Source organism: Microplitis demolitor, chromosome 8, assembly GCF_026212275.2.
Source record: "Microplitis demolitor isolate Queensland-Clemson2020A chromosome 8, iyMicDemo2.1a, whole genome shotgun sequence".
Taxonomy (NCBI): Eukaryota; Metazoa; Arthropoda; class Insecta; order Hymenoptera; family Braconidae; genus Microplitis; species Microplitis demolitor.
Genome location: NC_068552.1, coordinates 12,005,678 through 12,031,474, shown reverse-complemented (window position 1 = coordinate 12,031,474; position 25,797 = coordinate 12,005,678). Strand labels below are relative to the sequence as shown.

General features: G+C 26.7%; 7 protein-coding genes across 11 annotated transcripts; 3 read left to right on the top strand and 4 right to left on the bottom strand.

Moving 5' to 3' along the window:
* Positions 1-220: 220 nt before the first annotated feature.
* LOC103579014 (protein ARV1) lies at positions 221-3,712 on the top strand. Of its 2 annotated transcripts, none has more exons than XM_008560296.3 (4): positions 221-398; positions 2,547-2,678; positions 2,743-3,265; positions 3,576-3,712. In XM_008560296.3, exons 2-4 carry the CDS (start codon positions 2,595-2,597, stop codon positions 3,710-3,712), a joined length of 744 nt encoding a protein of 247 aa, XP_008558518.1. In that variant the 5' UTR covers positions 221-398; positions 2,547-2,594. The 2 variants fall into 2 exon arrangements, with proteins under 2 accessions (XP_008558518.1, XP_008558517.1); XM_008560295.3 differs by having other exon boundaries at positions 223-427.
* LOC103579013 (dihydrodiol dehydrogenase 3) lies at positions 435-2,540 on the bottom strand. Of its 2 annotated transcripts, XM_008560294.2 has the most exons (5): positions 2,308-2,540; positions 2,042-2,240; positions 1,795-1,962; positions 1,338-1,691; positions 435-1,259 (listed from the first exon to the last, which is right to left on the bottom strand). In XM_008560294.2, the coding sequence occupies exons 2-5, from the start codon at positions 2,111-2,113 to the stop codon at positions 885-887; spliced, it is 969 nt and encodes a 322-aa protein (XP_008558516.1). In that variant the 5' UTR covers positions 2,114-2,240; positions 2,308-2,540; the 3' UTR covers positions 435-884. The 2 variants fall into 2 exon arrangements, with proteins under 2 accessions (XP_008558516.1, XP_008558515.1); XM_008560293.2 differs by having other exon boundaries at positions 2,042-2,540.
* Positions 3,713-3,765: 53 nt separating the features above from the next.
* Positions 3,766-6,083, bottom strand: LOC103579015 (WD repeat-containing protein 37). The gene is made up of 6 exons (XM_008560297.3): positions 5,986-6,083; positions 5,419-5,842; positions 5,220-5,348; positions 4,403-5,150; positions 4,028-4,274; positions 3,766-3,891 (listed from the first exon to the last, which is right to left on the bottom strand). Exons 2-6 carry the CDS (start codon positions 5,693-5,695, stop codon positions 3,766-3,768), a joined length of 1,527 nt encoding a protein of 508 aa, XP_008558519.1. The 5' UTR covers positions 5,696-5,842; positions 5,986-6,083.
* A 2,406-nt stretch (positions 6,084-8,489) lies between these two features.
* Positions 8,490-13,341, top strand: LOC103579008 (alpha-mannosidase 2). The gene is made up of 4 exons (XM_008560285.3): positions 8,490-9,117; positions 9,205-11,721; positions 11,814-11,966; positions 12,650-13,341. The coding sequence occupies exons 1-4, from the start codon at positions 8,971-8,973 to the stop codon at positions 13,232-13,234; spliced, it is 3,402 nt and encodes a 1,133-aa protein (XP_008558507.1). The 5' UTR covers positions 8,490-8,970; the 3' UTR covers positions 13,235-13,341.
* Positions 13,342-13,350: 9 nt separating this feature from the next.
* Positions 13,351-14,641, bottom strand: LOC103579009 (N-alpha-acetyltransferase 40). The gene is made up of 4 exons (XM_008560286.3): positions 14,411-14,641; positions 13,934-14,325; positions 13,708-13,866; positions 13,351-13,511 (listed from the first exon to the last, which is right to left on the bottom strand). The coding sequence occupies exons 1-4, from the start codon at positions 14,414-14,416 to the stop codon at positions 13,445-13,447; spliced, it is 624 nt and encodes a 207-aa protein (XP_008558508.1). The 5' UTR covers positions 14,417-14,641; the 3' UTR covers positions 13,351-13,444.
* A 431-nt stretch (positions 14,642-15,072) lies between these two features.
* Positions 15,073-16,866, top strand: LOC103579012 (UPF0389 protein CG9231). Of its 3 annotated transcripts, none has more exons than XM_014439716.2 (5): positions 15,073-15,203; positions 15,645-15,727; positions 15,834-15,958; positions 16,141-16,234; positions 16,452-16,866. In XM_014439716.2, the coding sequence occupies exons 3-5, from the start codon at positions 15,838-15,840 to the stop codon at positions 16,666-16,668; spliced, it is 432 nt and encodes a 143-aa protein (XP_014295202.1). In that variant the 5' UTR covers positions 15,073-15,203; positions 15,645-15,727; positions 15,834-15,837; the 3' UTR covers positions 16,669-16,866. The 3 variants fall into 3 exon arrangements, with proteins under 3 accessions (XP_014295202.1, XP_014295204.1, XP_014295203.1); XM_014439718.2 differs by having other exon boundaries at positions 15,629-15,727; XM_014439717.2 differs by lacking the exon at positions 15,645-15,727.
* Positions 16,867-17,070: 204 nt separating this feature from the next.
* Positions 17,071-18,116, bottom strand: LOC103579007 (protein MIX23). The gene is made up of 2 exons (XM_014439719.2): positions 17,989-18,116; positions 17,071-17,478 (listed from the first exon to the last, which is right to left on the bottom strand). Exons 1-2 carry the CDS (start codon positions 18,034-18,036, stop codon positions 17,092-17,094), a joined length of 435 nt encoding a protein of 144 aa, XP_014295205.1. The 5' UTR covers positions 18,037-18,116; the 3' UTR covers positions 17,071-17,091.
* Between the last annotated feature and the right edge of the window lie 7,681 nt (positions 18,117-25,797).

The following is a 25,797-nucleotide window of genomic DNA, read 5'->3' as shown; positions in this document are numbered from 1 at the left end:
AACTATAATAATAATAACTATAATAATATATAATATAACTAGATAATTATAATTATTTTTATCAAATAATTATATAATTTATTCGATTAATTATATTAATTTATTTTTTATATAATAATAAAAGTAAGTAGTCATTTTCTTAATTTAATTAAGAAAAGTCAAAAAATAATGGAGAAGGAATTTTAAAAATAAATCCCGGTATATTCAATATAAAAGATATATTTTGATTTCTAAATTTCAACAGATGACAGAATTTTATAGAATATAATTCAAGTGCTATTGAAAAAGTTGTTTTTATTGAATGATTTTCGTAAATAATTTAAGGGAGATTATTTTCAAATATTATCTTTCTTTTTTTATCTGATCAAGTAGGTCACGAATCACCAGAGAGAGAAATTGTGAGTTATACAATGATGTCAAAGTAACGGTAAATATTTAAGTTTATGAAAATAAAAAGAAAGGTCTAGCTCTTCAAGTTTCTCTGAAAGACAGTTTCATTTAATTTTAATACTATACTAACGATAATTTAACATTATTAATTTAAAATTTCAACGCTTACTCTAACTTAACCCCAAAATTCTAGATAATTTTTATTGATATACAAATATTTATTAGATTAATTAAATTATAAATTAATATTTATGCACTTTATTGCAAAGAAATTTTTTTATGATAGTGAAATAACCAGGCATCCGATAATTATTTAATTTTTATAAATTAATTGAATATTTAAAAACAATTTTTGTTTTTAAATATTCACACAAAGAATTTTCAAGTCTTCGATATGCATTTTTTAAATTTTATTCCTAATAATATTCAATTTGTTAATTTAAAAATTTTTAAGTTACCCGTTGCTTTCACTTTTATAATTTATTGGCAAAAAATTAAAATGGATACTCAGGATGATCTCTAATTCCATTAAAGAAATCAAAATCACATATTCTCGCAGATGGTCCTTGATCTAATTCATTTAATATCTTTATATCATCAGCATCTAATTCAAAGTCGAATAAATCAATATTTTCTCGAATTCTTTTGATATTAGTACTCTTTGGTATAGCAGCAATACCCCTTTGTAAAGTATATTTTAATGCGACTTGTGCTGATGTTTTGTTATGCTTATTAGCAATTTTAATTAATTCATTATTATCCATAATACTGGGAATTTTTTCATTCTTTCCAAGAATATTAACTAATCCTCTTGTACCTAATGGTGAATATGCTGTTACAGTAATACCATTTTTTTTGCAAAATTCAACCTTTAAAAAAATAAAATATCACAATAATCTCATAAATAATATGAATAATAATAATTAAGCAATATAAAAAAAAATTACCATATCATTTTGTTGAAAATAAACATGCAATTCAATTTGCAAATTGGCTATTGGTTCTTTAGAGATAGAAATAATTTTTTCAATTTGTTTAACATTAAAATTTGATAATCCAATAGCTTTAGTTCTACCAGCTAATACTTGTTGTTCCATCTCTTTCCATACAGCAATATGATCTGTACAAGTATCTATTTTTATTTTACCATTTTCATCCGTTGGATGTAAATCATCACCAACTTCTTCAAACGTAAATGGAGTATGAATTAAATATAAATCTAAATAATCTAACTGTAAATCATTAAGTGATTTTTTAATCCATTTTTCTACACCGCCTGGACGATTTCCTGTTGGTGGTAACTAAAATAATTAAACATCATATTTAATATTAAATAATTAATTATCCTCTAATTGAATTATTATTTCATTAAAATATAATTATATTAGACAAAAAGTTGTCTACCTTTGTAACAATAAATAATTCTTCTCTTTTAACTTTTCCAGATTTAATCCACTTATTTAAAACTTTACCAATCACATGTTCATTTTCATAAACTGGAGCAGTATCAATATGTCGGTATCCAACTTCTAAAGCATTCTCTAGTGCTTCTGATAAAACATCTTCTTTGGCCTAAAAAAAAAAAAATAACGATAGTAGTAATTTATTTAGTAATAACTATAAATTATTTAATTTTATAAATATATTTTACCTGCCATGTACCAAAACCCAATGCAGGCATTTTTTTTCCATTGGGTAACGTGATAGAAACTTTGGAAGCCATAGCAAAGTATTAACTTTTGTAGCTTTTGACAGACTAACAATAAATGAGGAAAATTATTAATACTAGTCTTTTCTGAATGTAGTGTCCGTGTAAAAAGGACAATCCCCACCAGTATTATTATCTGTATCTTTAACAGAAAAAAAAATATTATGACCTTACTTTCACAAACATGTGAAGAATCAAGACTTTATTACAATACGTATTGAATTAATTGCAGAACAATTTAATAGTAAAAGTCACTACAGGAACTTGGATGCTTGGTTTTTTTTTCTTCAAATAATAGAATTAATTGCTAAGCTGACTGACATAATATATGTTTGTTATTATTTTTTATTTATGTTCCTTGAGAGAATCATTGAATCGTGAATGAGATTAGTCTCTTGCAACTGATTATCTTAATTGCTGATTATATAAGAAAAATTGTTTGTTTCAGGAAAAAAATAATAAAAATTAAAATGCCGATGGAAAAATAAATTTAAAAATGTATACTTGTATTAATTGTGGAATTGAAGTTGAAGAACTTTATAGAAAATACAGTCCGAGTGTTTTAAAAGTTTTAAAATGTGTTGGTATTAATTTTAATAATTCATTTAAAATAATTATACTAATCTATGATGATTATTTATTAGAGCAATTGTGGAGATTTGGCAGACAAGTACATCGAATATGATCCTGTAATTGTTTTAGTAGATCTTGTTCTGCTTGAAAAACCAGCATATCGTCATTTACTTTACAATAGTAATTTTCAATCATACTGGAAATTGATGGTTGTTTTACTTTTGGGTGAATCATTTAGAGCATGGTCGTTATTTAAAAATTATAAAATAAGTCAAGATTTAGATAATGATGAAAATTATATTCAAAGCAATAAATTTGATAGCGAACGTAGTTTTTATATTCTTCTTGCTCATACTGCGCTATCATTGAGCGCTTTTGTCCTTGTTGTGATAACTAGCACAGAGATACGATGGGTTATTATGGGCTTACGACCGCACAAGTATAAAATATCTGATCTTTTTCATGCATTAATTATTGGAGGTTGTGCTAAACTTCTCGGGCTTCTTGGTGTTATATGGCAATACGTTGCTCCAGAACTTTTTTATATTCTGATTCATGGTTATACTATGCTATGTCTTTTAACCACGTACTCAGGTAAGCTTTATATACTTAAAAATAAATAAATATTATTATTAAATTATACAATAATTTTTTTTACTTTTATATTTTATTTAAATTACAATTTTTATTTACTGATTGTAAATTCGTAACAAATAAGTTACCTCAAATGCTTAACTATTACAAATTCCAAAAATATGCGTCAAATATTATCTATTGTTTTAAATATCGCATAATTAATTCAATTTGATTTATTTTTTTCTTTTGCAATAAAATTTTTTAAATTCTTATACAAATTTTTTACAATCATATGATAAAACATTTTTAATTTTACTACAACCCTCAGTTATCTGCGAGAGTGGAAGGACTGGATCATTAATTGGATTATCTAGTGGATTAGTAGCATACAACTATGTTTCCAGTTTGATTTCTTGGTTTCCATTAATAATTACAAATACTACAGTAACGGATAATGTAACATAATATTGTTAATCATTTAATAAACAGTATTAAATCTGATAATTATATATAAATATTTAAACATCTTTAAATGGAAGAACATTCCAGCCTAACACGAGCCTATCAAAACCACATGAAAATAAATTACATACGGCACCGGGTTCTTCTGCCCATGCTACTGCACATACCATCCTTCGATGACCCTAAAATATTTATTTAAATAATTTATAATGATGTAACGTAAAAGTATTAATTGATATAAATAAATATTTTTATATTTTGTTTAATTAATTTTTTGTATGTTGAAAAAAAACAATATTTTGTTAAAATAAAACATACTCGTCTGCTTGTTCTTGGAAGCCGAGCAAGCCTTTGTCCACTAAGATCAAATAAACGAATTTGTCGATTATCATGAGGTATAGCAACTACTCCATTGCTAGATACTGCTAAACGATTAGCTGCACTGTCACCACGAATTGTAGCAAGTGGACTTCTTATATTACGTAATTCCCAAACCTTTACGCTACGATCGTCTGAGCCAGATACTATTTTATCTTCTCTTGTAAAAACTGCTGATGTTACAGCTCTGTAAATTAAAAATAAATAATATTTATTTAAAAATAAATTAACTTATTTTTGATAACAATAATAAATATAATAAAATTTAACAACGAAAGCAAAATGATAAATTTATTTATTATAAAAATTTCTTACTCAGTATGTCCTTGAAAGACGGATACAGAATGAATAGGTTCTCTAAAATCCCATAGTCGGAATGTGCTATCACGACTTGCAGTAACACACAAACGTTGTGCATGATGAGTAGATACATAAGTTAATTCCTGATCGTGACCGCACAGAGTGTGAATAACTTCACCAGTTTCAGTGTCATAAAGATTAGCAGTTCTGTCCCATGATGCTGTAACAAGTTGATCAGCACCTGGTAGCCAGTCAGCAGCCATAACAACACCAGTATGACCTATTAATTCACGTACTGGTGTTCTCAATGTTGGTAGTTCTTCATTATCATCACCAAGACAGGATGAATTTGTTGGTGTACGATCAGCAGACAAATCTTCAGATGATGACTGTCGTTTAGCAACATCCCAATTAACTGCTGCTTGCCAAATATGAGCTGTACAATCTCCACTTGCTGTAAGTGCTAGGTCTATTGACGGATGAAAACGAATTGAATTAACAGAACCACTGTGACCAATATATTGAAGTAAACAACGTCCACTGTCCATTGCTATAACTCGTGCCGTATGATCTGCTGATGCTGTTGCTATAATCGGTTGTCCTGGACGTCCAACACTTACTTCCCATATACCATCTTTGTGTCCTGCATACTGACGTTGCATTGTGCATGTCATTGTTGGATTTTTAAAACTAGATACTATTTTGCTCGTTTGGGCTTTCAGTTTATGTGAAGCTTTTATTTTTTGAGCGGAACTAGGAGTACCTAACAAAATAATAATAATGATAAATATTCAAATTAAAATATAAAATAATATTAATAAAAAGAACTTACTCTTTGGTTTAAGTGGATTTTTTGAATAATCAGAATAATCTGGAAAATCACCTGGTGGTAGACTGCGTTCACCTGACCCGTAGCATTCACGCTCAAGTCTTTCGTTCAAAGCATCAATTTTTTCTTGCACTGCAATAGAAACTTGAAATAAATAATTAATTAAAGATGGTATGAAGATCATTTCTTGGCCATCTCTTACACCCGATGTTCTCCAGGTAGACCATCTCGAATTCTTTGTGGATTTGTTGAAATAGATCAAATAAACGTGAATGTACAGCAGGAGGGATTGAACTATCCTCAAAGTCTGTTCGAAAGTTCAGGTGATGAAAAGCCATGGGTTGAAGTGGTGTTGAGCCACTTTGACTCAGTTGAGACTGTAATTCGGTGTCCGTACTGCTTTGTACCCTGGGTATTGATATACGTTTGACTTTGCTATTGGATTTAGTGCCAGTGGATGTTGGTGGTTCGCCAGGCATTATGTGTCTTTAGAGTGTGCTTTAAACGGCTTTTAATATTTTATTTTTGTCATGTAGCTAATACATATAGCTGTTATGTGCTATGATCATCCATGCATGTGTATTTAAGCAGCAAGTGATGATTTGAATTCTTAAGCAGTCTCTCACCTGTAAAAATCAATGTTTTTTATACACTGACAACTCTCGGTTCATGGAATATTAACATTATAGTTATTAATCAATTTATCAAATAGTTTAATCTTTTTATTATTAACTTTAATTTATTTATATAATAATAAATTTTATTTAACCTGTGTCTGTAATTGTACGTTCAATTATACAATATTTGTCAAAACTAATTGTCAAAATGACGTACTAATTTCCTATCACTTCCTATAGCGTTCTTGAGTTTCAGCACCATCTGAAATTTTTTATAACGGGTGTATACTTTAAGTTTCAACATTATAATTTTATTTTTATATTACACATTCTAAAAATATATAAAACATTCAAAACCTCATTTATTATTCTTTTTTTTATTTAATCAACAGATATATTTAAAAAATAATATTTTATCTTGAAATTTTTTTATGATACTGAACTTAGTTGACATCTAATAATTTTTGAATTTTTTTAAAACCGATAAATAATAAAAAAAAAAAAATATTCTAAAAAATTGCACCTGTAGTTTTTTTTAAATTTTCTACATGTGCATATTTGTATATTTTGTTTTTTTAGTAATTAATTAGTCGAAAAAAAATCGAAAATTATTAATTGTCTGCTAACTTCAGGATCATAATTTTTTTCTTTTTAATTTGAAATTGCAAAATTTAGGTTTTATTGTAAATAACAATAATTTTTTTGTTTTAAATTCAAAAATCTTAGTTAATTAACAGTCATTATTGATAAACAATTTTAATTCAATTATATTTTATTATTTCAAATACAAATTTCAAAAAAGACAAAAAAAAGAGTAAATCGATGGTTCAACTGATCAGAAAGAAGAAATCTTTTTTTTTTTTTTTAAATAAATATTTATTCTAAAATTGTTATTAATATTTGAAAAAATTACGAAACAATTTCGTACACAACAATTGTCATAAATTTTTCATAAATCCTTTTTTTTTTTTTTTGGAAACAACCCTGAAGTCTTTGATCTTCAACTTTCTTGAATTATTTTAAAAGTATAAATGTAGCAGACATCAGACAAATTTAATAAAAAATATTTTGAAATATATTGTGTTGTATAGCCGCCTGGTTGACTATAGTAAAAGATGTTCTTTTAATTTGCCCTTAGGAACTTGGAGGCGTTCAACTCGCGGAGAATATTTTAGATGCCAGCGCGCGAAATATAATTTGAATTTGAATTTAAAATAAATATTTTATTGTAGGTTTTACTTTTAACTAAAGAAAACTAATGTTTTTATTGAGGAAAATAATAATTATATTTATTCATATACTTTTCACATTTACATCTCTACCGTAAAAGTCTCTACCTCAAATGTAACTCTACCAAGAACAAGTCCACCCTAACTTTTTTACCATTTGCTGATCATACCGCATTAAAATCCTACCAATATATTAATATATTGGTAGGATTTTAATGCTTTTTTAATAATATCTTAATGCTATTTTAATAATTTATATTTTCTGGCCTGAACTGTTAAATTCATATGGCCGTTGTGTGTTTACCTTTACTTTGCGCGGGGTTTTTAAATGTTTAGTTTGCTCTTTCTGATGAAGCCGTATAGTATGTAAGCGTGCTGCGCGGTTGGAATTTTTAGAATAGTGTTGATGTCCATGGGTGTTTTGAATTTGAGTATTTTCAGAGTTTTTAGTAGAGCTGGTCGGTGGTTTGCGTGTCTGGGGCAGTGCCAGAAGATGTGGTTTAGGTCCTGAGTGTGGTGACCACACTCACATGCTGGAGAGTCAGTGAGGTTTTTCCTGTGAGCACTGTAATTTAAATTATAGTGATTGAATCTCATACGACAGAAGGTTGTGATGGCTGGTCTTGAAATGTTTAGTTTCCTGAACCAAGGCTTGTTGAAGCCCTGATAGAAGGTTTCAAAGTATATTTTTCCTTTTTGACGGCCTCTCCATCGTAGGAATTTGTCGGTGGAATGAATGACTTACGAATGCCAAATTTTAGAGTGTCCTCCTTCGTTCTCCCGTGATTCTTCTCTTCGGTTACGAGAGAGGGGGATGTGAGAATAGCGAGGGTGGTTGCGCACGCTGTTGTTAGGTCCCACCATCTCTCGCTTTCATCCCCTCTCAATAGAGCGAGTCCACGCGGACTTTAACGTCACAACAGCTTCATTTTCCCCGGGACTGTCGCTGCCATGAAGTCTTGCCCTATTGTCTGCAGCTTAGGCCCAGCAAAATAATCCCTTAATTGTTTATGACTATTTTGGGAAAGTTTTGCAAACAAGAGGATTATAGTCATAAAGCTATGGTAGTTAACGTCTGTCAGAGGATCCTCGTGGGTTTTCCCGAAATATTCATTTATCTTATATTCTAAGTGACCATTACAATAATTGTGATCTTATTTAAATTTTTATTTTATATCTACTAATTCTATATAACTACTTGTTATCTATTTATCTATGTTATATTTAAATATATAAGGTATTCAAAAGTCCCGCTTATAAATATAATTAGTTTCTTTTATTCTTTGTAAGATGGCTTAGAGAGCACTGTGTAACCCGTTGGCTACACAACAATTGATAATAAATAATATACAGTTTGTATATTTAATTGTGGCGACATCTGACGTCAGAACTATTAATTTATAAATTAAAAATGCCATTGATTTTTTTCATTCACTGGTGTAAACTTAATTGTATATTAAATAAATAATTTTTTAAATATTAATAAAATTTAAATCATGTAGAAGATAATTAACTTTTTTTAATAATAATAATACTAATGATATTTAAAGCAATATAATATAACATTTAAAATTCTCATGCCATTACACCAAGTTATTTATAATATAAAATTAATAAATACGAAATTACGCTGATTTGTCAATAATTAATATAAGTTTTCTTTACGTGTCACAAACTAATTGGTATTTAATAGCGTTACTGTGAAAAAAGTATATTTGTCATCGTGGCAATAAATAAAGAATAATATCTGATTATACATGATTGAATTTAACATGGCTGGTTTTAAAAGAAATGACACCAGTCTAATTCAATATTATTATTACATAAATAAATGATAATTAATAATTAAAATAATAAGTAACTTTATGAATTAAAAATTAATATAGTTTGAATTAATAAGCAATAACAATGAGATCATCACTGACATTTCGATATTTTAAATTCTTTGCCGCTCTTGGTACTGGTGGTATTTTGGCCTGCTGTCTTTTAATGTATCTTTTATTAGATTTGACATTTACACCAAAAAAAACTGCAATAAAAGATTCTGTTGAAAATGTAAATTATCAAATTAATAACTCATTAACTATTTAATGAATATATTAATTAATTTGTTTGTATTTTTCTTTTTTTTTTTTTTTTTAGAACCAATGGCTTCATCTTGAAAATAGACTGACTAAGTTAGAAGAAGATCTGAATAATCATCACAAAGTTATTGATTCGATAAAAGAAGCATCAAATTCAATGCAAAATATCCATTATTCAATAAATAATAAAAAAACAAACGATGTTACATTATCAAATAAATTATTGACATGTAATTTTGATATGAAAAAAGCTCCTGAGGTTGATATTCAAATGTTGGATCTATATCGTCAATTAGAGTTTGATAATCCAGACGGTGGTGTTTGGAAACAAGGCTGGGCTATACGTTATGATGAAAAACAATGGCACCCTAAAAGAAAATTAAAAGTATTTGTTGTGCCTCATTCACACAATGATCCAGGATGGTTGGATACATTTGAAAAATATTATAGTCAAAAAACACAACGTATATTAAGTAATATGGTGATGAAATTAGCTGAAGATAAACGTAGAAAATTTATTTGGGCAGAGATATCATTCTTTAAATTGTGGTGGGATGAACAATCTAAAGCAACACGTGAAATGGTTAAACGTTTAATTGTTGATGGACAATTAGAAATAGTTGCAGGTGGTTGGGTTATGCCAGATGAAGCTGTATCACATTGGATGTCACAATTAACTCAATTAACGGTTGGTCATCAGTGGTTAAAAACAAATTTAGATTATCAACCTACTAGTGGATGGGCTATTGATCCATTCGGATTATCACCTACTATGCCATATTTATTAAAAAATGCTGGATTAGAAAATATTCTTATTCAACGTGTACATTATGCGGTTAAAAAACGTTTAGCCAAAGACAAACATCTTGAATTCAGATGGCGTCAACTTTGGGATACTACCGGATCAACTGAAATGTTAACTCATTTAATGCCATTTTATAGTTACGATATACCACATACTTGTGGTCCAGATCCTAAAATTTGTTGTCAATTTGACTTTTTTCGATTACCTAATTTTGGGCTGAGCTGTCCATGGAGAGTTCCACCTCAATCCATAACTAAAAAAAACGTAGCAATGCGTGCTCAATTATTATTAGATCAATATAGAAAAAAATCACAACTATTTAAATCAAATGTAGTTTTAGCGCCACTAGGTGATGATTTTCGTTATACTCAAAGCTCTGAATGGGATGCTCAGTACGGTAATTATCAAAAATTAATTGATTATATGAATAAAAATGAGCAATTAAATGTTGATATTCAATTTGGAACACTGACCGATTATTTCAATGCATTAAGAGATGAACAAAATATAAATGAATTACCAAGTTTATCTGGTGATTTTTTTACATACTCTGATGAAAATCAAGATTACTGGAGCGGATATTATACATCACGTCCATTTCACAAAAGACTTGATCGTGTTCTTCTAGGTGCACTACGTGGTACTGAAATATTATCAGCAATAGCATGGGCACGTGGCCATGAGCATTTGGCTGAAGGTACTATTGAGAAACGTATGATTGAAGCAAGACAGTGGCATTCATTATTTCAGCATCACGATGGTGTTACTGGTACAGCTAGAGACGATGTTGTTATAGATTATGCGCAAAAAATGATAAATGCTCTCAACAATACAGCTCACGTAACTCAACAATCTACAGCACATTTATTAAGAAGTGCACAAGGACCAGCTCTACAACAAGAATCTCTTTATTTCTCTCTAGACGAAGTTAGATCTCATCATACAAGTATTGGTGAACGATATATACTTTCACTTACTAGTGATCAACAATCAAAAAAAGTTATTATTTATAATTCATTACCTCGACAACGAACAAAAGTTCAAACGTTAATAATATCAACACCTTATGTTAGAGTTACGGATCGTATGGGTCAACCAGTACAGTCTCAAATATCACCTGTTTGGGTTGGCCCAGCAGCACTATCTGGTGCAAGATATGAATTATCATTTATCGTAACTGTACCTGGCTTTGGACTCAATACATATTTAATTCATTCTGTTTACAATAATAATTTACCTGACAATGTTCATTTAGCTAATGTAACTTTATTCAATACAGCAGTACCACCATCAGATGTACCAGGATTTACAAATTTAAAGACTCTCCCATCAACACAAGAGTTTTCAATAACTCAACGTCCAGATATTTCAGCAGCTTTTTCAAAATCTGGATTATTAAAAGCCATACGAATGGGAGACACGATTGTTCCAGTACATTTGGAATTTGTTAAATATGGAACTCAGGGAATAGGACATCGAAGTGGAGCTTATTTATTTATTCCAGATAAACCAGAACCTGATCCTATTTATATGACTAATGATCATACTATCCATTTAATCACAGGACCTATTTTGTCAAGGGTTTTTGTACAATTACCACACGTTAAACATACTTATACGTTATTTAATTCTCCTGGAAGTGACGGATTGGGGCTTCATATTTCGAATGAAGTTGATATTACTGAGACACAAAATTTTGAATTGGCAATGCGGTTCAGTACAAATATTGCGTCTGGTGACCAATTTTTCACTGATTTAAATGGTCTCAATGTATGTGTAAAATTATCGATGAAAAAAAAAAACAAAAAAAAAAAAAGAATAAATAATTAACTGATTTTAATTGATTAATGGTTTTATTTCAGATGATCAAGCGTCAAAGATTCCCAAAATTACCTACACAAGCAAATTATTATCCGCTTCCAGCAGCTGGTTATATTGAAGACAAAAAAGTACGATTGACAGTTATAACTGGACAACCTTTAGGAGCCGCATCGATGGCTTCTGGACAATTTGAAGTAAGATATGTTAATATTTATAAATAAAGCTATTAAGGTTTCATGGGTTTTGATCCTCGGAGAAAATATTTCCGCAAAAATATATTTTTAATAAAATATATCTAGTCTTAAAGGTGCCATGACTTAACCATTGTTAGCATCATGTTAAAAAAAAAATTTTAATTTTTAATTGTAGACCCATCCATAAATTACATAACAATCTGCATAGAGGGGAGGGGGTTTGTAATTTGTTACAGAGCGGAGAGAGTTTGTATAAAATAATGAGAAATGACACAAATGAATTTAGTTATCATATAAATTTTTTTTTTTTAATATGAATCATACGCTTGCTATTTGGGTGATAGTGATTCTATTCTTTACAATGTAAACAAAACTAAAACTAACGTTTCAAATTTATTTATTATATTGTTATGATTAAATATTATTATACTATTATAATCTTCAAGTTATTATCTAATAAAAATTTTAAGTATGCTTAAAAAAGTCAATTTTGTTAAGTGAGGGGAGGGGAGATTAAAAAGCATAAATAATAGTATTATGTAACTTATAGATGGCCCCTGTGGTAAATATAAAAAATTCCTTTCAGTTGCAAGAATGTTTTGTCGGGGATCAAAATACTTGATACCCCTGTTAAAAAAGTTTATGATATATTTATTATTATTATCATTTGTATTATTTTATAGATAATGCAAGACCGTAGATTGATGCAAGACGATCGCCGTGGTCTTGAACAAGGAGTTATTGATAATTTATTAACAAACCATTTATTTATGCTAGTCTTAGAAAAAAAGAAAGAATCCTGCAGTAGTTCACCAGTGCCTAATCATCCTGCAGGAACACTCTCCATTGGTGGATTATTAGCGTCAGAAGAACTTTTACATCCTCTTGTTGCTATGTATCCTCATCCATCATCAGATATTGATTATAATGGCCATTTTTCACCGCTTCGTTTTGATCTTCCTATTGATTTATCAATTGTTAATCTCCGAGTTTTTCCAGTACCTGAAGGTGCTGGTAAAGGTGTTGGTATGGTATTACACCGTGAACCTATTGATATTTGTTGGAGTGAAGAATTAATCTCAACGCGTTTTAATATATCAAATAATGGAGAAATAAATCTGACAAAGTTCTTCAATTTCATTGAAGACTGGACTATAAGTGAAGCACCATTAACTTTTAGTAATGTAGGTCCTTCTATTAAATCACCAACCATTAATTTATGTCCTCACCAACTCTCAGCTATTTTATTTCACAAAACACAGTCTTAAATTGTATAAAGATAATATTTATATTTATATTATTTTATCATTATTGTTTTAATAAAAACATTACAAAGCCCCGTTTACAAAAGGAAACAATTATTGGAAGAGAATAATGTAAAAAATTACTAATACTGTTCGTTTTCTTTTCAATAAGATTTTTTTTTTTTTTTAAATCTTATAATACAGTAGTACATATTAATGATAATCGGTGATATTTTATTTACTTAGAATTAAGTAATCTAGATTTTCCCAATCTGATGGACTTGTTGTGTCCACTTTATAACTGAAACAGTATTGAATATAATTATAAATAGTAATATTTAAGTTCATATTTAGAATTGTAGATTAATTCATTAAACTATTATTTTCTGAGAAAATATTTTATAAAATATTAACAAATCTGCTTTTTCTAAATAAAAATCTTTAGAAATTTGAAAATATTTTTTATTGCTTATTATAATTTAAATATTGATACATACCCTAATGATTGAAAAAATATTTTAGCATCTGGATTATGTTTTAAAACTGTAAGAACAACTTTTTTCATAGCACTTTGAACTGATAATGCCTCCAAAGTATTCATCATAAATCGTCCAAGACCTTGTTTTCTTACTTTGGATTCTAATTGCAGTTCATAGCTTTATAAAAAAAAATACGTTATTAACTTAATGTTTAATCAAATTAATAAATAATAAAATAATTTACCAATACAAAACTTCAACTTTATCATCTAAATCATAACGAAAATGAGAAAATCCAACTGGTTCGTCATCTAAAAATGCAATTAAATACCAAGCAGTCGGTTCAGTCAGTTCTTTGTGTTTAGAACTTTTATTCCACCCCCAATGAGATTGTTCATAAAGTGTCTTCATATTACGCTCCATAAGATCAAAAATCCATAACAATAATTCTGATGATAAATTCTTTACTTTATGACATTTTAAATTAAATTTAATATTACGATTTGTTGTATAAGATTTAAATGAATCTAATAATGAAAGAGGATCAACAAGAGAGTTTGCTTTGTCTACAAGCGCTTTAGCTTCTGCTTCCTTTTTTGCCAGGCGTTGTTTTCTTGTTATATGTCCTTTTTTACTCTAAATAATTAAATGAATAATTATTTCATATAATTAAGAATAAAGTTGTATACTTTACATATATATTATCAAATTCAATACATACTTTCATTTTAAATTTAGTTCTCACGTTTTACTTAATCAATATTTTTTACTTGTTGCTTATAACAATTTAATAATTTATTTTTTAAACACGGCTATCAAATATTTCAATGCTTATTGTTACCATTTTTACTATTTAGATATAATTAAATATCTAGTTGATAAATAACTTAAAATGTAAACAAAAGTTTTAAAGAGGTTATGGGTTGTATTTTAAGCGCCAAAAGTATCGTATAAATTAAATTACCCAATGACGATTATTGGAACATTTTTGTATTAAAAAAAAAGAAAATTCATATTGTTGTATATTAAAAAATAATATTAATAAAAAATAATATTAAAATAATTAGTAATAAAATAACAGTCGACTCCCCATTATATTCAATACAATTTGAAATAATAATTCAACGGATTTAAAATGACTGGTTTCAACAATAAATCCAAATCGATAAGAAAATAATTATCTGATTTTAAATTAATTTATTAATTAAATATATAAGGAAGCTGAAATGAAATTGGGGATTTGGCAATTGAGTACTTTATTTTATTTAAATTAAAATTTTTTAAAAATATATATTGTTCTATCAAATAAACAACAAATTAATTATTTATTATTGTTTATGTAGGGTAAAAAAATAATGTCATACGTTACTGTTATTTGTGTACGTGCACAGCTGAACAGTATTTTGCGTAGTACGTGAGAGAAGATCGAAAAATCGAGAGAACAAGTTTTTATGTTGATTGTCAATTAAAAAGGTCGTAATATAAAACTAATTGTATTTGTATACGATACTCATGTATGTATAATTATTATTAAAGTGTATTTAAAATTATTTATTTTTAATACTATAACAACAATAAAAATTTTAAAAATTTTAATGACGAACTAGATACTATAAAAGTTTGTTAAAATTTTTAAAAATTATTAACAACTCCGACAGTTTGAAATTGTAATTTTTATGTAACATAAATTACTTATTATTTTGACACTAATTTATAATTTAATTATCAGTGTGAATGTAGCAGACATCAGACAAATTTAAATTTATAAATAAATGGAATAAACAATTTAAAAAATGCACTTATTGATTTAAAAATTTTTTAAATGCGAATTTTTTTGAAAATTTTATTCTATTAATTATTTACTCTATTTATTAATAATTTTAAATCTGTCTGGTATCAGCTTCATTCACACTCATAATTAATTTCATTATTCCTGAAGTTTTTTTATTACGTAGATACAATCTGAATGATTTATGAATGTCATCAAGATAAATATAAACATAATTTTTTGATTTTTAAATTTCTAAAGATAAATAAGGTAAATTTTAATTAGGAATATTATTAACAAATAAAAATATGAAATTTTATTAATTCTTAAATTATTATTAAGATTCGTTTACTAATTTTGCAATTTATATTTTCAGAAAAATGTCTGGTTCAATGATTCGTCTGCGTTCTTTTATAAGAAATATAAGAGGTTTTAAGACCAACTCCATTTTACGAGATACTAAAACGTCAGAATCGGGATCATCTAGCCAACCTAATTATAGTAATTAAATATACTTTTTTATTTTTATTATTTATTGAGCAAAAAATAATTGAAGATCTGTAAAGCATAAAAAGTTTTATTGAGATCATTGATTCCCAATTTTTTAAACGTGTATTCAATTTAATTCATAACAAACTAAAGTAATTCCTTTTTTTTTTTTTTTTTTTTTTTTTTCAATTTAGGTACAGATTATCTCACACCTACCAATTTTCAAAAAAGAATTCTAGTATATTCAAAAAAATATTCTAGCATTAAGGATGTGCCTGATCGTGTTCCGTAAGTGATAAGAATAAATTATTTTAAGCGACCATTCTAATTCAAAATCCAAAATTTATACAGCTAAAGAAAACACTATTTTATTGAAATCAAAATATTTTTACTTTTAAAACTAAAAAAATACAAATTAAAAAAAAATTACAACCCAGAATGACTGATAAATTTTAATTTAAAATTTGTTTTATATAATAAAGTGTTATAATTTTATTAATTATAGAGCTGATGTTATGCAAACTGCCATGAGTAAATGTCGAATTCGTGTTGCCAATTTGATGATGTTATTCACAATAGCTGGTTGTATAGTAATAGTAACCATGGGTAAATTGAGAAAAAATGAAAAAATGGAAGAAATGAAAACACAACACGATGAAATACGTCGTCAAATAACTGCTGAATATAAAAATAGCTTGAAACAGCAAACTGATACAAAATAATTATCATATTTAAAGAATTAATGTATTATAGTTAACAGATTAATGTTAATAATTTTATCGATCAGTAATAAGAACCATTTTTATTCAATATAAGCTATAAAAATTGGTAATTTCTGCTTCTTTTTTTTTGTAATAATTTTATCTATGTACAATGCAAACTTGATGTAAAAAAAGAAAAATATAATAAAGTTTTATAAAGATGTACATAATTTATTAACTATTCATCCCTTATTAATAAAATGCTGATTAAAATTTGATAAAATTGTTTGCAACATTATATCACATAAGAAAAGGAAGAAAATGATAATAAATTTTCACCAAATTTACAATCGCATTTTAACTAACAATTTAATAAAAATTCGTATTATTTTCTTCACACAACTAGGCAATAAAAAAGAAATGTGATTTCATTATAAGTTATATTCAAGAGTCTGAGGTATTTGGTTTATAAAAGCCACGACATTTTGTAAGATAAATTTGATTGGTGCGGTTTTTGACAATTTCTTCAACACCTAGTTCAGATTCAAGTAATCTTAGAGTAGTTTGTTCTTTTCTCAATTGTTTAAGCACTAACATATCATCTGGATTTTTTTCCTTGGCTTCTTTGAATTGTTTGACTTTTTCACGTGATGCATCCATACACTTTTTAATTGCTATTTCACGTTGTGAATGACCTGATTGAATTCGTTGAAATAAATCCTTACATGTAGCTGTTGCATCTACTTGTCCTTTAAATGATTCTGTCGGAATAGTTGTATTTAATAAGTAAATTATTTTATCATCTAATTGTCGCATTTTTTGTAAGGAATCCTGAAATAAAACATTATTTATCAAGTAATTTATTAATACCGTTTTTAAAGTTAAATATAAATTAAATATTTTCAATTTTTTTCATAATTTTAATTTTACAAATCGATTTAATTTCAAACTGAAGCCGGTAAAAATTTAAACAAATATTACACAGTATTAAACATTAAAAATAAATTTAAGGCTATTTGTAATTTATAAATAATTTTTGATATATTATTTTGAATAAGACGATATATTTTAAATGTTTTATAAAATTATGTAAATACGTATTGAAATTTTTTTTCGGAGTTTCGTCCCCGGTAAGGGTTATGATTTAAATACGTATTGAAATTTTTTTTTTTTTTTTGGGATTTCGTCCCCGGTGAGGGTTAGGATGAGTTTAAATATTTTTAAAAGTTTATAATGAGTAATATATTTTAATTCCTTGAAATAAGAATAATAATAATGTATTGTATTGTTAAAAATTAATATTGATGTTCAACTTTTTTATTTTTATTTAAAAAAAAATACCTGAAATTCTAAAAAATCACCACACTCCATGCCCGAAGACGCTGCCATTTTGAATCAAGGGTTAGGTAATTTAAAAAAAACTAAATTCTCTCAAGTTTTGAAGTGAATATTACTTTTTAATAGAAACGTGCATACGATGTATGATCTTTCAATGGTTAAGTAAGAATTTACTGATAGCGCCAAAGTAAACTATACTAAAAAAAAAAAAAAAAAAAAAAAGAAGCTGAGTCTGATCTATCAAAAGTTGGTAAAATCGTTCAATTGCAGGTATTTTACTCTGCGAATTTTAAACTCTGGACCAGAATGAACGAAATATCAATCAGATTTAAAAATGACAGTCTTTTATAAATCAAGAGTTTCAACAAAGGATAAGTCAATTTTCAAAATACCAAGTTTCTTCGTTAGTTTTTAGCTTGAAAGTACAATGATTCTAAATAGAATTAATAAAATTTATAGCATATTGGACAGTCAAGAAACTTTGTTAATTGCACCAACCAGTACAATCCAATTAGGAGAGTCACCAAGTGACAGGCCCAGTGCCTTGTATGTAGTGTATATATTTAGTTATTGAATTAAGGTAAAAGTCCCTATTATATTTCAAGGTAGGTTGAACATTTTTACTGTTTGAGAATGTATTTGAGGGAAAAATACAATTTGAATAATATTGTACAACTGTTATATGATTATTAGACTGTTATTTAATATTTAAACTCAATTTTTACGAAAAAATAAATTAAAATAAACAATTTTTGCAAGCAACCTTTATGACTCCTTTTATGACACAGTTGAAAGGCGTATGGCCCTGTTGTCTCATGATCCCGGGTAAAAAAAATTATATATAATTCAATATAATCATATATAATTCTATATAATTATATATGATTTATATAGAATTATATATGATTCATATAGAATTATATATAATTATGTATAACGTTGAGAAAAAAATCACAGCTGATTATATATATAATTATATACATCTATATATAATTTTACAAGATTATATATAACGCTGAGAAAAATCACAGATGATTGTATATAATTATATATAGTTATATACAACTATAAATAATTGTATATAATTATAAATGATTATCTGTGATTTTCCCTAGGGTTATATATAATTATATATAAAAACATATAATTCTATATGAATCATATATAATTCTATATAAAAATAGAAAAGAGAGAAAAATAACTCGGGAGTGAAGATATATATGTAAATATGGGTGTTTCAAAAAAAAAAAAAAAAAAAAAAAAAATTTTTTTCATTCGTGGTATCCAAAAATTGAAAGTATAAATAAAAATAAAAATTTTGGTACCAATCCGGGCTCTTAATAATGATATTGTTTGCCTCAATCCATTTTTCTATTTCCCGTTTAAATAACACGAAAAAAAAAATTTTTTTTTTAAATTTTCTAGCTCACAAACCAATCAACGGATTTTTATGCACAATAAATAATTTCGTAGGAAATTGAACGCTCTACAAAAAAAGTCTCTTATCATTTTTTGATAAATCCCACTGTTCAAAAGTTATTTAAGCTTCAAGTCAAATTTATAGTAAATTTTGAAATTTTTTTACTTTTCCGGTAAAAGTATCAGTCTTATCAAAAAATGTCATAGGAACTTTTTTGTAGATAATTTTATTTCTTACAAATTGTTATGAATAAAGTTTTTCGAAATTCCGCATTGTTCACAAGTTATTTGCATTTCAATGTCAAACTCTTAAGAAAATAGATCTCTGATTGATTTTAAGAGCTTGACATTGAGGAGAGGAAAGTCACCGGTGCTATAAGCAGCAGCGGAAGTAGTTCGGTGCTCGCCACGAGATCGCGCCCACCACTTGTAGTGTCCCTAGTAAGAAACTTATTTCAGAACTGTTAAATTCCAAACTTGAGACTATTCTGGCCCGGGTACTCCTCCATTATTTGGCAGAGTGAAAAGTACCTGTTTTGATGGTAATATAGCACATTCTATATTACATAATGACAAAAACATTTATTATCAATGTTTCCATAAATAATTTTTCTTCGACATTAAACTTGGACTCTCAAAAAAAAAAAAAAAATGATTCAAATAAAAAGTATTGAGCCTCTACTATACAAAAATTCACAATTTATGTAACCAATTGCATAGGAATTCAATTATATATAGTTCTACATAATTATATATAGTTATATATAATTATAGATAATTATATAGAACCATTTTTTATATATAATTATACATAATTATATATAATTTTTTTTACCAGGGGATAGAGATCCCTATTTATGAGACAGCTGAAAAATAAACGAAACGATTTTTAAATTATATTTTTATTACTATGAGATCGTTTGTTATATGAAATCAGTAATTTAAATGTTTTTAAAACAGCGAATTAAAATTTTCCACAAAGTAAACGATTAATTAACACAAGATATAAAGTAATTTATTTTTCTTCTTTCATTATTTTCTGGAGTTCCTTTACCTTTTCCATTAACTTATTTTTTTTATTTCCCGCTAAGAAAATTGCAAATTTTCAAAAATTTGGGCAGTTATTGGTTTCGGTCCGATTTTCGAAAATTGAATTTCTAAGAGATCTTGACGTTTTGAGGTTCTAAGAAGCTATTCTGACTTATTTCAAGATGATGTCCGAGTGTACGTACGTATGTAAATGTCTGTAACTTTTGAATGGATGAACCGATTTTTATCGTCATGGTCGCATTTGACGCGGCTTGTCATTATCTAAAAGCTATGAGAAATTGATTTTGATCAGTAGGGTTCATTCAGAGATTTTCCATAAATAAACTTTATTCAAAAATATTTTTTTTTTGCATAACTTCTAATGAGCTTGATGGATTGATTCCAAAATCAACTGGGCTCTGAAACTTCATAAGCCGCATCGAATGCCACCTCAAACATCAAAATCGATTCATTCGTTCAAGTGAAACCGTTGTCGAAAGAATTAGAAAAAAACTTTTTTTTTAGTATTTTCGACATTTCTCAAAAACGACTACATAAATCAATTTTAATATCTGATCAGCTGTAGAACTCAATAAAACGCGTCGATTGCAAACTTAAACGTTTCGATGGATTAATTCGTTCGAGAGATATCATTGGAGAAAAAATGGTAAAAAAAGTTTTTTTTCGAAAGCAAAGGCATACAAAAGTATTTTAGAGCTCGAAAATGTATTCACATCAATTTTTCGAGCTCCAAGAGTTAAAATTTCTTTCAATGGTGTTTTAGGCGAATCATCTAAAATTAAAGATTATACAATTTTTATTTAATAACTTTTTAATTATAAAAAATCCTTAAATAATTTTTGGTTGTCTTATAATGAAACATAACACAAATTAATATTTATATAAATATTGAAAATATTATATAAATAAACAATTTCATTCAAATGAAACAAGTCAAAATTTAGTTTGGAGCATCAGCATACTGTCATAATCGAATAGTTTAGGTTTATAATTTTACTCTAATAAGTGTGATATACTTATTTAAAAACAATAATTTAAAGTTATGTGTATCAAAAACGTTTTAAATTATATGTTCTCACTGTTTTTTTATGAATTTTTATTTAATACTAATAATTATTGCTATAAACATTCACTGTCTCATAGAACCGGGACTATGGGTAGAAACACATGTCCGTGTTACGCGTAGTGATGCGCAATCGAAATCGATTAATCGAACAATCGATGTTTTGGTTTCGATTGTCGATTTTTTTAAATCGATTGTAGGCCTTTCGATTAATTGAAAAAAGTCGATTCTTTTTTTTGAAAACGATTTTTAAACATCGATTTTTTGTAAAATTAATTAAAAAAACAATTTGTTTTTCAAAGTTATTAACTCAAACATTATAAAAATTGTGTGACTAATACAGGCAAACAAATGATAAACAACTTAAGCGAAATTATTAAAGTTAGATATCTATTCATAATTTTATAGATCAAAATTTTACGCTATTTGAAAAAATAATCGATTTTTGTTCAAACGATTCTACAACTTTAAAGTTGCGATGAAATAATCGATTTTTCACAAAAAAAAATTATTAATTAAATACAATACTCCATTTATTGAGAAAATATTTTTTTTCTGTTTTTTACTGAAAAGTTTAAATAAGAAATTATTAAACATAAACAAAGTATTTTATTTGTTATTATTTTAAATATAAATGACAATATGAAAATTTCATACTTCGAAATACGAACTTATATTTATACGCGGTGATATTTAACTTTAAAATAAAATTTCGAAATCGATTTTTCAAAATAAATTGATAGATGGTCGATTGTGCAACTTTAAAGTTGTGAGCAAATAATCGACTGTCAAATAATGTAAATATTAATAATTTTGAATTTGTGATTTTGGACTCATATTCGTTTTTTTATTTTGAACAAAAAATTATAAAATCGATTTTACACAATCGATTGTTAAGCTATCGATTCTGCAACTATTAAAGTTGGGAGAGAAAAAAATCGGTTTTTTTCTTTTTTAATCGATTATGTCAATAATGGATTGTTCAAAAACGATTAATTACCACAATCGATTGGCTTCAGTCGATTCTATTCGATTGTGAACAATCGAATAGTTGCTTCGATTTCGGCAACACTAGGTACGCGATACATCTGATAAAGTGTCTCATAAAACCGTACATGCAAGCGAATAACTGCAGGTATTATAAGACACTGGAAAATAAAATACTTTCGTCATAAATAATATAAAAATGCTCATACGGACTAAATTTACTATTCATTCGCTTTTAATTGATATATAACATATGTATAAAAATCGCAAAAACAAAGTTTATTGACCAGAATGAAAAATGAGATAGTTGTCATTGTTTCACTCTCTTTAGATGTCAATTTGAGTGCAGATTATGAACCTAGCAATTAGGAATTTTTTTAGACTATATCTAATAAATAAATAATAAAATTAATGAATTGCCTTAGGAATTTAGTGAAATATGTATTTATTTTAATTTTAATATTTAAGTTTACCTGATCTTTTTTTTTTTTATTTATGGTATATATTTCAGTTGTGTATCATATATGGGGACATTGTCTCATAATAGTGACTTTTACCTTATATTCTTTTTAGTTAGATGTTTTTTTTTAGCAGTAATTTTTTTACATCTATTATTATTACAATAAGTTTTGCTAATTTTCTTGGCATACCTAATATCTAAGTTCAATTAATAAATGAAATAGCACTCTTGAATAAGTGTGGTAAGTCAGTTAGTGAGACCTAACACTGGTAGCAAGCTTACTAATAATATTATTAATAAGTTAAAATATTTTTACGATGATTTTATACTTGTTAATGCAACGTATCTGTTTTTGTTCTGAATAAAATTATTTTTTTCAAAAAAAATCAAGAAACTTTGCTATGCACATACAATACATTTTCCTTTTATCAAGACCGTGTAATTAGTAAACACACTTGTATAATTTACTACAAAAATCATGACTCACAAACTACGTACTTTTCATATAAGGTTTGTTTTAGTAAGAACTGTTGTGCTACGTTTTTTCTATTACATAAAAATTTCATTAGAGATATTTTATCATCATAGAGAGAATATCACAATTTCTTTAAAAATTATTAAGTATAGAAAAAAATAATTTTTAGTTTATAGAAATATGTATGACTCATTTCAATAATATACGACTTAATAATCAGGAAATTTTCTTTATTGTCATTTTTAAAGAGATTACATAAATACTTAATTTGTATTAGAGGACAGATATAAAATTTTCGTGTATATATAAACTAATAGCTTATTTTACCATTTATTTTTCAGTTGTAAATATTTATAAGCATTAAATTTACCGATATTACAATGAAATGATAATCTAACAAAAGTTGAAATTTTTGAATCATTCAATTATAATTTAATTACAATATTTTTCGTTATTTGGTGTAACTAGTACATTACAGAATTTATTCATTAAATTATAATTCAATATTTGAACTTTATATTACATGTATTTGATTATTTGTAATGACAAACGTTTATTATTTTTATTTTATTTTCTGTTAGAAATACCAGAAATATTAAATACAATGTTAAAAATAAATTAAATATCTCAAATTGCCTTTTGTAATTAAAATTTGAAAAAAAAAAAAAAAAAAAAAAAAAAAAAAAAAAAAAAATCATGATTTTATTAATTTAAATGAGAAAAAATCACTCTAAAACTATAAATGTTTTGAATTGTTTTAAAAGACTTGGATAATTTCTTAAAATTTCACTACCTCGATTTAAAACCTGTAGTCGTGAAATATGTCCTTCATGATAGTCGCGCAAACATTCAAAGAAGCGTCTGCAATTGTCATCTGGAGCATTTTTTAAACAATGTTTAACCTCCTGGACAAATTCCATAGCTGTGTCATGCGATACACGCGATGATGATACGTCCAATTCAATAGGTCGAACTCTGCCTGGAATTTCGTTCGACATACTGTTGTCTGTTTTGTTTTATCTGTGTATTGTAAAAAAAAAACCTAGGTAATTTTGACAGGTTAATTTTGTAGAATATTGCTGTTAGTGATTATTGACGAGCTTTTATCCACAGAATTAGATATTGAAAAAAAAATTGCTCTGTTAAAAAAAAAAAAGATATTTATGCAACTATTAAATTGATTAAAAAATTTTTTATTAATACAATAGATTACTGAGCAATAATAAAAAAAAAGTATTATATTTATAAATACGTAATTTTACTTTTGAACTTAATTATTGAATTAATTATTAAAGAAATTTTAGCCAAAAAAGAAAACCAAAAGCGTGACTCGAAAAGAATTCTCGATTCATCAAATAGTAGAAAATATTCAAAAAATGAAAAATGAAGAATCGCTTTAGAATGTTTTAAGATAGTTTAAGGGCAGATTAATAAATGTATAGTATTTTAATTGTTATTTTTACACATCAAACAAAAATTTTTTTAATTCTTTAGAAACAATATAAACTTCTACTGTATGAAAAATTATTCTTATACTTACCTTGAGTAATTATAAAATTAACGTTTATTTAGTATATACAAATTTTTGATAGTTATTACTTTTTTTTTTTTTTTTTTTTTTTTTTGTAAAAATATATGATTTCAAGAACTGTTAACAACTTGAAAACTTTATAAGTAACGTGTGGCAATCAATGGTGTCGGACGATTACAAATTTTATTTCTAATTGAGCAATGAAGCGAATATTGTTCGTCTTCTTATGCTCGACTGTAGAATAGGGAAGAAAAATACGACGGAAGTATGCTACTTTTCCAAATATTTAATTGACCGGAAATTGCGTAGAAATATACGACGATGGATAAACTATTGTATACATGTAAATATATATAAATACGCGCGTAAAATTGTTTACTAATTAACAGTCAACAAAGAAGTTGTTTAATTAAAAAAATAACTTTTCTAAATTAATTATAATTTTTATAAAATTTGAATAAATATTTGATCTTGCTAATCTATGTATCAAATTATTACTTAATAAAACAATAATTTTTTAAAAACAATTAATTAGAAAACTTCGGGAAGAAATTTAAAAAACGTTTGGAAGTGATCCAAATAATTAATTTGTATGATGATGTTTTGAATTTTAATTTGGGGAAATAAATCTCAGACAGAGTTGAAAATTTTAAAAGGAAGAGTTTCGTAGTGAAAACATAGAAGATCAGTTGAAGGGAAGTAACTTCATCTTCCGGCAGTTAATTTTATTAGCTACGCATGTGCACGAGTGTAAATGGTTAACATAATTATTTGCACATGCGTAGTTAATAAAATTAACTGCCGGAAGATGAAGTTACTTCCCTTCA